At 39.1% G+C, this 12,775-nt stretch overlaps 1 protein-coding gene across 22 annotated transcripts in view; it reads left to right on the forward strand.

Moving 5' to 3' along the window:
* Window positions 1–12,775, forward strand: part of nrxn2a (neurexin 2a) — a 402,488-nt gene that overhangs the window by 136,129 nt on the left and 253,584 nt on the right. For 12 of the 22 annotated variants that reach the window (XM_037545872.1, XM_017698739.2, XM_037545881.1 and 9 more), the window contains 2 exons: window positions 2,712–2,756; window positions 7,226–7,387. In XM_037545872.1, coding sequence (XP_037401769.1) covers window positions 2,712–2,756; window positions 7,226–7,387 — 207 coding nt within the window. The remainder of the gene's footprint in view (window positions 1–2,711; window positions 2,757–7,225; window positions 7,388–12,775) is intronic. The other 10 variants (XM_017698740.2, XM_037545874.1, XM_017698731.2 and 7 more) reach the window with 2 other exon arrangements.

The following is a 12,775-nucleotide window of genomic DNA, read 5'->3' on the forward strand; positions in this document are numbered from 1 at the left end:
TGACCTATCATCTCTGACTTGTACATCTACAAGGCAGACCAACAAGGTAGGTGTATCTACTAGAGTGGAAAGTGAGTGGACACAGTGTTTATAAACTCCAGCAGCACTGCTCTTTCTGGTTCACTTGTACCAGCACAACACACACTCCATTGCCACGTCAGTGTCATTACAGTGCTGAGTTTGACCATTCAAGCACAGGTAAAATTGATTGTAGGAACAAGGAGGTGGTTTAATGCTGTGGCTGAAAGATATAAAGAAATTGGGACTTCTAACAGCACACCACAGCTGTTTCTGTCCATCCTTCCACTGTGAGAAGACAACTTAATTCCGTGCGTCTAAAAGGATGTGTAGCTGTCAAGAAGCTACATAAAACCATAACAATGACCTGGCCATCCCAGAGTCCAGACCTCAGCATCACTGAATGTCTTTGGGATTATGAGAAGCAGAAAATGCAACTAACTTCTAAGACTTAACACTGTCTTAAAAACCTGAAAGCAAGTCTTCTAAAAAATTGAACATATTATAATGTAATTTTATAATTAGTTGTGGAGGACTCTGTGCACTTTTTATCTGCCTTTTTCCTGACGCTGAAAAATGAGTAACTAAATAAATAAAGCTTGGTCTCTGACTTTTTGAACAGCACTGTAGGTCAAGCATGCACTTAAGCAAAACCACAAACCGCAAGTGAGTATGTATCACCAGCCAGTACAATATCTGATACCACATGAACACAGTAGACCCAGCTTGCATTGGTCATTCCCAGCGGACATATGCATTGTTCATGTTATAGCTTTACTAGTACCTGAATGCAAACAGCTGGTGGTTATGATTAGGTGCCAATTATTATTTTTGTGAGATTTGGCTTAAAGGTAAAACCTGCAGGAAAGCAGATCTCTGGGAGAAGAGTTGATAACCACTGTATGAACAATGAACTGTGCAGACCTGCATGGAGTTTGTACACAGCTGCACACAGCCTTTTTGCCAACACTCGTCAGCATCCATGTCCAAATTGCCTTCATGTGATAACAGTTGTTCTACACGGCGGTCTTTGCTTTTTTTAACTGTTGTTGCACAGGCAGTGTAAGCAAATATGCACGTGTGTACGCTGCTCACATGGCTCCAAAAGCCTGCCGGATCTTCAGGGCCGGTGCGCTGCATTGTGTGTGATAGAGATGGACTGCGTGAGGCCTTGATTTAATTGGAATCAGATGGCCTCACAGGTGCTACAGCGTAGCTAGACTACAGGCTGTTGTTTTGGACGTCGTCCACCTAATAGCACAACCCCTTAGAGGCTAAAGGAGGTAATAGCTAATGCTGGTTGTGCAAAAGTGAGAAGATTGCTTCATTTATGGACTGACACTGTGAAGCAGTGTTGAAGACTTCATCTCACCTGTATATTTAGCCAGTGTAAATGTTTGTGGTGGCGGCACCCAGGAGGATTGCATTCTCTCAATCGTAAACTTGAGCAGCATTGACAGGGCTCTGTCAACCCAGCGTGTTTAGTGTGTGTGTGTGTGCGTGTGTGTGTGTATGTATGAGTGCATGTTTGCGCCTGTGTGTGTTTATTTGAATCTGTGCTAAGGAAGGGTGTTTTTGTATTCAGTTAAGTGCCTTCATCCATGTTCAGCCTGTGCCTCTCTGTTTTGTCTCTGTGATTGCTGAAGAATAATCCTGTAAATATGCTCCAATTATGCTTGCAAACATAGTCATTTGCATTCAGGCAGCCTTCCATCTAGCAGAGAGGGAGGGTACACGCTCTTATTCATTTAACCTAACCTAGAAAAAAAAAAGGGGGGGGAGGACCACTCAATTGCTGCCTTGATAAAACCGGTTTTTGATGGAGGCCAGCCTCCACGCTAATTTCCCCAGCACTGTTAGCTTGATTGAATGTTTTTAATCTGATCATTACTAGTCAATGACTACATGATGGTGCACAGCCACGAGTGGAGCGCGCCTGTGCTGATTAGCCTCACATCTGATTGTTGTAACCTTTAACTGGAGTCGCTTACAGAGCTAGAGTATATTGTGCATCTGATAATGGCTCGATGGTATTTACAAAACGGAGTAACATTTCGCTTTATTCAGCTGCAAGCTCACACGCCGCAACACTGCTCTGACCTGAACGGCGTCAAGCTGACATTTCAATGACTATGGTGTTATCATTGTTTGTTATTTTTTACTCATTTACCAGAAGCAGCTTCAGAATTTGCTATTGTTGCTGACATTTCTCCGAGACGCCTTAACGCTGGTGCTGCTCTTGCCTGCTTCTCCCTCTCCTCTGTCAACCCCCCCAGCCTTTCCTCTGACCATTTCTGTGTGAAAGATTAATTTAACTCTCTCTTTCTCTCTTCTTTCTTTCTCTTTTTCTTACTAACACAAAAGCCTCCAATTCTTGGATTTGTCATTGTTTATCTTCTGCTAATCTCCCTTAAGTACTAACATTAACCCTTTCATGGAATGTGAATCATCTGTTTGCCGTTAACATTGTCCACTTGGGGGGAAAACAAGGAACTAAGCATATTGGTCGAATCTGTAAACACTGACTATGATCTACCGGAGGGCAGAGGAATCATCTGTTAGTGAAATTTTATGGCTGATGAATACGAGTTTGTTTTAATAGTGAGGAAGAGGTTTTGAATTTTTTTGTCTTTTTAGTAAAGTTTATGGTATTTAATTTTGCTCTCCCTCCCTTGTTTTTTTCTTTTTTGAAGCACGCAGGGGTTGGACTCCCTACGGTAAACAAACTGCATTATATGGTAGATATCACATTCTAATTGTCTAGTTTGGTTTGGCCCTTTCCTTTTTTTATCTCTTTTTGCTTTTACTGTGCAGAAACAACAAAAAGACATGACAAAATTGGCATCAGTTTGAAGGTGCCGTGCAAAATTTCATTTTCTGGCATTCACAACTGTTATGATTTTTCAATATCATTCATGATTCCCATCATCCTCTTTACATTTAACCACAAACCATTAGTCCTTCAAATGTTTATTTTAATCCATTCCATTTTCAGCCACTCATCATCTGACTGAAATTTGAGAGACTGGAAAATGTTTAAACAATATCTAACCACATGTTATAAAACACTATAAAAACTGTACTCTGTCAAAAATAGAAGTCATTGTTAGATGTTGTTAGACAACCAGACTAAAAATGCTCAGGTAAGTCACTGACAAATATAGCTTTCAAAACGACAAATGATTATTTTTTAAACAGACATGATGTGCATTTTTATATCTGTTCAGTGTGTATTTCGTATATGTGGTTGAATTAGTTTTTAAGCAGGATGATCTGTTTTACCACCCAAAAAGTGGTGCAACATCACATCAATTAAAAACAGATTTCAGAGTTATTTACAACTAATGATGAAGTAGTTTTGTACTTGGACCCTTCTAAAACCTTTGTTTTTGAAAGTTTATGCTTTTTTAAAATAAATAAACATAATGCATTTTATTGATTTTTTTGGGCTAGATAGATTGGTAGATTAATTTAATCATCTAATTATTTATTTATTTAATCATTTAGATATTTTATTTAGATTTATTTAATCACATTACATACATAAAAGACTGCATTCATACCCTTACAAGCTTTTTAAAAATTATACACAATGAAGGCCATAGGCTTGTTTCTGTTGATATGATATGATACCAGGCTGAATAGGCAAGAACAGTGAGTGAAAATTGCTATAAATGACTGATTCACAATTTCACATTTAACCGCCTTTTCTTTAAAACATATGTAAAGCTCCTCTCAAGTTTATTCCACATAAAAGCAGCTGTATATAAAATGTGTTTTCACTGTTAAATCTAAATGGTATAAGATTTGTTGCACTACCTCTATTTGCGCAGTTGTGAAGATCTCTTACAAGTCAAATAATTAATTTGATAGGACTTCTTTACTACATGACTTGGTGGACTTTGCCACTCAACCATGACTCAAAATGACTTTTTTCAGTATTTGGGAATGGATTTCTGACCTTGGCATTGCACCATGCTTGAAGGCTTGAAGGCTTTCTAAATGATGTAATACCTTGCCCAGTCTTTCTTTAAAGCATGGCAGAATAAAAGTGCCCTATTTTGAAGTGATTTTGAAGGCTTCAAATATAAATTCATGCCAAGCTTTTTTACTTACAATTTTATTTGACTACATTTTAATGGTTAAACGGTCGCACCACTGGACATGTTTAGACATTGGGTGGCATAAAGAGCTAAAATGAATTTTAATTTCATGCACTTAACATGTATTCACATAAAGGATCTGTTGTATGATAATTTAATATATACCACGTACTCCTTAAAGTATTTTTAGGAAAACAACAGACTTGAAAAAATGCACAACATGTCATTGTGTGTTTTGTAGACATCTCCACCTTGTTATTCCTAAAAATGTCTCTATAAAATTTCAGTTCTGATGTGTGCACCAACCTGTCGCCCGTCAGAATGCAAAGCTCAGGATTCTCTCACAGTGTCCAGCTATTCTTTTTTTGCAAATACAGAACCTAAACCCTGTCATTTGCAATTGTTCGTTTTCTCCTGCTGTGTGTGCTCTTATTTTTTGTTTGGCCGTTATTGAATGCTGCAACAATTTCATACAGTTTTTTGGATGCAAAATGTGAATAAACTGTATGATGTAGCATTTAATTATTCTAATTTGTGCTAGGAAAATCCCTTGCTAATATGCAGTGTTTTCATGCATTGTATTCATATCTGTCAAATTAATCAGGAACAAGAAGAGAGACAAAAGAGTGGGGGAGGCTTTCATCTTGCGAACGGATAGCGAGTGAGCGCTTCACTGCATGAGAGCAAGCCCAGGCACCAGCGCTCCTATTAGAGTTCAGAATAAAACCAACATGTTTGTTATATTTCATGGTTTGCAGGATTCAGCTTGATGAGCGTGTGTCAAAATGTTTGAAGGAAGCATAATGACGAGCATACACTTGATACCATTTATGTAAAACCCTCTACTGTTCACAGTATTTAAATATAAAAAGCATGAACAAAGAGCTTTATATCTCTAATATTACATGGTTCGATGGAACTAATTGAGATTATCATGATGTATCAGGAGGAGGAGGCAAATTATAAGACAATGCAAGGCAAATTATAATGGTTGTGATAGGGAGAACAGAAGCAGCCACTTCAGATATGTGTAACGCGCCTAAATTCTCCACTTATTTTTCACTTTAAGAGATAAAAGGTTCCTAAATGGTTCTTGGCTTGGATATCAGGTTTTAGGTAAAACATTTAACTGGTATAGAACCTTTGTATTATTTAAATTTCTAAAAATGCTTAAAGGGTTCTTCCATTGAAAGGTTTTTTAAGCAACCAAAAGTCATTCTTTTACAGCATTAATGAAAAGAACCCTTTTTAGCACCGACAGATGAGAGAAGCTCTTTTGCTCTGAAAATTAGCTCTTCATTTGATTCACCTGCTTTGTTAGTGGTTTCTGATAAGTGAAAGACATAATCTCAATATATTTGTTTTGTTTGCACGAACTAAGAATAGAAGGCATCAGCGTACTAGCTCGAAGCAATCATTTGCTCATTCCCACCCACAAAGTCAACCCCCCAAAGGAAAATCCTCCCTCTCTTATTGTTCTCTATTGTTCTTTGGCTTAGCGCATAACTCAGTGTTTTATCTTGTTGGCTTTATTAATTGCTTGCTTTGTGGGTTTATTGATTTTATGTGTTTATTAATGGTGTGGGGGTTGACTCCCAACTGTGGCTCAGGTCATTTCAGCTGAAGTCAGGCAGTTAAATGCTGTATTAAATAAAAATTAAATGATTAAATACATCTGTATTAATAAAAAAATTGTCATATAGTTCTATGTAGAGTTGTTATTTTTCTCATTTTGAAGCATTGGGATAGGGTGTAGATAAGTAAGAGCCACAAAAATCTGACCCCTGCATCACTATTTCTTTGTAGCATCTTGTTGCACGCTACACTTGATACGATCTGTGCTCCAAATGTCTGTTAGGCCTGGTCTGCCAGGTATGGCTTAACGCGTGCTTAGAAATTCTTTTTTTGCACCTTTTTGTAACCTTTTTTTACTGCATGATTGAGGTGTCCAGTTCAATCACTGTCGCTTATTTGGTTTGAGTTGCTGTGCACTTCTGCTTTTTTTCAGTCCTTTTGAGTCCTCCTCCTCCCTTTCTGCCTGGAGTCTCTCTCTTTTCAGGACACATTACGGGCTTCAGTTTCAGGACCTACTCAATGATGAATTCCATCAGTCTTGTCATTTGTTTAATATCAGTTTCTCTTGGGTCAGCGATATGTTGTTTGCTGAAAGTGTATAATTGCGTCTGGATATTAATATCTTTGGACTCAATACTGTGCGAACATCCAGTACATTGGAGTAATTAGCACAATGATTTGGCTCAGCTGGAGACAAACAGCCTGCAATCCTGAAGATTTTGGATGCCTGTCTGCCTTTACAATATGCTACATTTACAGATCTTCTGAGCAAATGAGAGTGGTATTTATGAAAAAGGAGTGGAACAGATGTGTTTATACTCTACTTCTGGCACTCATACAGAGATGTTTTAGCCCATTTACATTTGTGAAGAAATGTTGTTTTCCCGGTTCCTTCATTAAACCACTCTCAGTACTGAATGTGCTACCAAATATATTATTCCCAGCTGTCCTGAAACTGCCGTCCACAGTGTCTTACCCATCATGCATGGCTTTTATATTGACCTCACTGAAGCCTATCATGACCAGAAATTCCTGCCAGACTTTCTGCAGCTAAAACTGTTAAATTTGTCTGAATTGAGCAGCGCTAACACAAAGATACGACTTCTGTTGTACTAACAACCATTTTTGTGTCTGGTTCCCCCTTTATACTAATATAGTCACCTTTACATCACTTGCTAACTCACTCAACATGTAATGGTCTTTACGCCCTTCTCCACTTGCCTCTTTCTTCTCTTGCACTCTAACTTGTAGAAGCTAACTAGCATACACGCAAGAGCCTACTTTCATGCAAAAAAAAAGCAGCAACAGCAGACATAAAAATGGGTTGCACTTTATCAGAGAACGCACATGAAACAAAACAAGAGGGACGCAGGAAAAGAGAGTTATGAGTTGAATTTGTTTTCTTTTTTATGGAGGCAATAAGCAGATCTGGTTGTTACTTAATCGGAAGACTTTTTTGTCTCTTCTTCTTTCTTGCTCTCTCTCTCTCTCTCTTCATCTCTCCTCCCCGTCTTTTGACGCACACTTAGGTCACAATATCTGTGGACGGTTTGCTGACCACCACAGGCTACACTCAAGAGGACTACACCATGCTGGGTTCAGATGATTTCTTCTATGTGGGTGGCAGTCCAAACACTGCTGACCTGCCCGGCTCCCCAGTCAGTAACAACTTCATGGGCTGCCTCAAAGATGTGAGTACTGGCTCCAAATCAGTAAGCAAGCCTGCATGCCTGTCCATGCTCCGCCCACAAAAGTGTTTATTCTTTGCAACTGTTGCAAGGTTGAACACGTTTTACAGATTGTTGTGAAAAAAAAAATAAGAAGAAGAAACTGTAGCTCGCAAATTAGTTGTTGTCAGTAACAATACAGTGGTGTGCGTAGTGTGCAGTGGTCCTCACATGTGTGGTATTTCCAGGAAAAGAAGAATTTCACAGATTTTTGTTGATACAAAAAGAAAATGATTTGATGTGACGGTGCCTTGCAGAGAAACTTACCCATTCAGGGTTTATTACAGTGGTGGTGATAGGAACCAAGGGTTATGAAGTCTAATGTTAGTGTTATTTTGCCTTTTAGTGATCTATATGTACCTCTCTGCCATTCATGTATTCAAAACATATTTAGGCCAAAACCTTTTAAAAACTATTTTAAAACAGTATATCAGGCATCAGGCCGCATATGCATAACCATTTCATGTAAAAACATTCTGAGGGAACTTTTAGAGCCCCTGTGTGAAACACGAGTGAGGTCTGAAGCACAGTCCTTACCAGGCTTTGAAATTATCGTAATTGTCTATTAATATTAGCCCATTTCACCATGAGCTGCACTACAATCCCCAGCATCCACTACTATGTATGTGTGAACTGACGCACCTCCCCCAACAAATATCTATGGGATAGTGGTTACACCACAAAAAGAAAAGATGACAGATTGCTATTTCATGCAAATATACAGTTTTAAAAAACTTGCCTCCTTGGGACATTTAAAGGGATTTAACAGTTATCTGTAGCTAATTTATCCTTTTTAAAAATGTTTTTATTTAAAACTATTTTTGAATAGTTCAAGTATTCATGCAAGATTTCAAGGTCTACTACAAGTGTCTATATTGCATGACAGTTTTTGGCATATTTTGAATAAACAATGGCCAGCTTGGGTCTTAGCAAACTGTTACAATGAAGCATAAACATAGCTGGCTACAGATTGGTTGAGATTTTTTTATTTGGACCCTTATTGGTTGATATTGTAGTAGAGGCATTAAACACTTTGGATGTCTGGTTCTTATCCCCACAGCTGTGAGCAATTCTTTACAAGTTTTTCTAGATCAGAGCATTTCATGTCAAAGTTTGAATGAAATTATCATTTCAGATAAATCATTAGAATTCCCCTTTAAAATGTTACTGTAGCAAGCTGGATTATGTTGTAGCTAATTGAAACAAGTCCGGTTGAAAATGACTGTGAAAGAATTTGAAGACTTGCTGCTATAGTGATGTTATTTTGATTACATAGAACAAAAAACCTCCCCCAATCCATCCTATATTACACACGGCCAAATCAGACACATTACACATGATAATCATTTGAAATGAATGCACTCTAAATGTAGATATTTGACAAAAAAAACTTGCTTTGCACTACAGTTTCTCATTAAATGGGATTTTTGTAATCACTCCATGAAGCTTATCCAAGTGCTCAACAGTAGCTACCAACGAACGTATTTGTGGGTGCACCGTGGATATGTCAACTAGCATTCCACAACCTAAATGATAGGAATAATGTGATGATGTGCTAAATGCCTGGCTAAATCTCGCTTCATGTCTCCAACCTGGTTTAAGCAGTTTTCTGCTTAAACCAGCAGGCCCTTTTCTGCTTAAACCTCTTTCGCCCTGAAACTTAGCCAACTAGCCTAGACCTCATTAATGAACAAGCAGGTGGAGGGATCATATGAGGGGGTGAAAGGCCATGATTTGGAAAGTGTCTGAACTCTGGGACATGAAGGATAATGCTCAACAAGCTTACACTGATAAGCTTAGTATTTCACCTCCCATTTGTCCTCACTCGCCTCTTCCTTTATCTGTCCTTTTTCCCCTTTCCCTCGTTTCCGAGTGCTATTCACTCGCTCCCGAGCATGTCCGTTATTTATGTCATGTCTATACCATTGAAGTTTCAGCTTTACTTTCCTGACAGGCAAATTAAAAATTGATTTCCTCTTTAGATCCCTGTTCGACTGGCCTGAGCTTTCCGTCTCTGTCTCGTTGACCCTGGGCTGTATTAATCACCTCTTCGTTCTAACCGCTCAACCATACACTCCAAGTTAGAGCCCTGCTTCTCCTCAGCCCCCAAGAGCAATGCTGCAGTGCTGATGGAGACATTCATACGTCTATATTAACACTGCAGGGCAATGTAGCATTAGATACAACTTAAAGGAATACTCTGGCGGAGTCATATAGACGCCCTTCAGCTTCTATTTTAAGTGTGAGTTTCTGTTCTTAAGTACAGGGAAATGATTGTCCGTAATACAGCTACAGATACGGCAGATATAGATTAGTTTAAAAAAACTGTTTCATAGCACTAATGAAGTCTTTGTAAATGGCTCAGTTTGGTAGGAGATGCTATTAACAATGTGTTAGAATGTCTTTGTCTTGGCTGTATGCTCACATCTCAAAGTTTGGGCGATTGGTTTAGCTCATGCAGGTTTGGGGGGTTGGCCGTTCTAACATGCCTTTTAAGACAGTGCCGAACCTCTCTGAAGCCTCCGCTAGTAATTGCATTTTCTCGTGTTCCCACTCTCCCCGTGCTGGCACCTCTTATTTGGCTCCTACCTTTGCTTTTATTCTTCTGTCATGGGCACTGACAGGCAATGTAACTGGCTGGTGTTATTTTCAGAGACACTCAAGTTCACACCCTGCAACAAAGCATCAGTCATCATCTGCGTCTGGTGTGAAAATGAAAAGCATGTTATTCCTCACCAGGCCGGGTCCATTCTCCCACCTGGCCATAGAAAAGTCCACATTGTAACCACTTCTAGGGGGCAGCTCAGAATAGGAGGGCTGTTTCTGTGATAGCTTTGGTCTCACAAGCCAGACTTCTGACTATCATCAGAGGATGTGGTGGCTTCTGTTGTCTAATGATACCAGCAAATCCCTTCTTTGAGAGAAAGGGCAATTTAACTGACAAGCAAAATGACCAACCACAGTCCACTGTTCTTATGTAATGTGTAGGAGTAGTAAAGCAAAAAATGGCTTGCCTGTCGGCAGACACACAATATTTTCTTGTTTGCTTACTGTTGACTGCTTTGAACAAATCTCTGTTAAAGACCGGATACCATATACTTCACGACACTCCAAAAACGCATTGTTGTCACAGTGTGCAAAGTAGGGTTGCCACCTCAGCCTTGTATTTTAGTGGATTACTAGCTATGCTTACAATGCAATCAAATGTGGTGTTTACATTATGACTGTAGATGGTCAACAACAAACTGAGAGCTTCACTGCTTTCAGTGGAGCGGCAATGAAAACTTCTGCCACCGCCAGTGGCAACAGCAGCGTACAGCTGTGGTCCCGGAACATTTTGTCTCCTTCACCGATAAACCAGATGTTGTGTCTTGGCATAGAGAACGTCTTAATGTTGGATTCAACTGCATGCAGTATTATACTTCCTAATAATAATAATAATACATAATACTTCCATAGTATTATGACTTGCCAATCTTTGTGCATTTTGCATAGTAGGTACACATTTTCATTAAAAGTACAATGATACAATTTGTCACTCTAAACCACAAAAAAGCAGTTGATGCCTATGAATTCAATTGTACATGTGCAGTTCTCAAATCTAACAAAAGGTAACAGTGTTTAGCATTTGTCAGCCATCTCAAGAGACTGCAAATCGATAGGAACATGAAATGTTTTTGATCCCTCTTGTTTGCCCTCCTCACTCATTGATTGTGTGACTTTTAACAGTACTGCATTCATAATGTTTATTGCTGCCAAACTCATAATCATAATGATCAGATTATGTTAGGATGAAAAAAGCACACATGCCACAGAAATAACATTACATAGACTGGCAGGGGTGTGTGTGTATGTGTGTGCCTTACAGTTAAAATAAACGCTACACTATTGTGCTGTGCTGAATATTTTTCCAAGGTATTTCCAATTATTAGGCAAGTGAGTATTTTGACCATATTATTATTTTTAGGCATATTTTCTAACTCCAAGCTGGATAAACTTGAATGTTTAATGGATTTAAGCATAGCAGGTGATGTGTATCTGTGTAATGAGGGAGGGTGTGGCCTAAGGAGGTCAACACCCTATATCAAGGTGTGCATATTTATTAGGCAGCTTTTTTCTTTAGGCAAAATGGGCCAAAAAAGAGATTTAACTGACTCTTAAGTTAAAAATGACCAAAAGTCTCTCAGAGGGATGCAGAACTCTTGAAATTGCTAAGATATTGGGGCGTGATCACAGAAACATCAAACGTTTTGTTGTAAATAGTCAACAGGGTCGCAAGAAACGTGCTGAGAAAAAAAGACGCAAAATTACTGCCAAGGATTTGAGAAGAATCAAGCGTGAAGCTACCAGGAACCCATTATCTTCTAGTTCTGTCATATTCCAGAACCGCAACCTAGCTGGAGTATCAAGAAGTACAAGATGTTCAGCGCTCAGAGACATGGCCAAGGTAAGGAAGGCTGAAACCCAACCACCACTGAACAAGACACATAAGCTGAAGTGTCTAGACTGGTCCAAGAAGAATCTGAAGACAGATTTTTCAAAGCTTTTATGGACTGATTAAATGAGAGTGACTCTTGATGGACCAGATGGATGGGCCTGTGGCTGGATCAGTAACGGGACAGAGCTCCACGTCGAGTCAGACGCCAGCAAGGTGGAGGTGGGGTACTGGTATGGGCTGGTATTATTAAAGATGAGCTGTTTGGACCTTTTCGGTTTGAAGATGGGTTCAAAATCAACTCCCAAGCCTACTGCCAGTTTTTAGAAGACACTTTAAGCAGTGGTCCAGGAAGAATCTGCATCTTTCAAAAAGACAATAATTTTTATTCAGGACAATGCTCCATCACATGCATCCAAGTACTCCTCTGCATGGCTAGCCAGTAAAGGCTTTAAAGATGAAAAACTTATGACATGCCCCCTTCCTCACCTGACCTGAACCCAATTGAGAACTTGTGGGCAATTATTAAACGGGAGAGTTACAGTGAAGGAAAACAGTACACCTCTCTGAACAGGGTCTGGGAGGCTGTGGTTGCTGCTGCACAAAAAGTTGATCGTCAACAGATCAAGAAACTGACAGACTCCGTGAATGGAAGGCTTATCACTGTTATTGAAAAGAAGGGTGGCTATATTGGTCACTGATTTTTTTTTTCTCAGAAATGTTCATTGGAAAGCTTTGAGTTGTTTGTTTATAATTCTCACTTGAACAGATGAAAATAAAAAAGTGAGATGGGAAAATTTGTGATTTTCATTTAGCTGCGTAATAATTCTGCACCATTATAGTTGCCCAATAAATGTGCACATATAGATATTCTCCTAAGAAAGCCAAAACTTCACTTTATTTTTCTTAAACATTCA

The sequence above is a fragment of the Pygocentrus nattereri genome, chromosome 16 (assembly GCF_015220715.1).
Source record: "Pygocentrus nattereri isolate fPygNat1 chromosome 16, fPygNat1.pri, whole genome shotgun sequence".
NCBI classification, from domain to species: domain Eukaryota; kingdom Metazoa; phylum Chordata; class Actinopteri; order Characiformes; family Serrasalmidae; genus Pygocentrus; species Pygocentrus nattereri.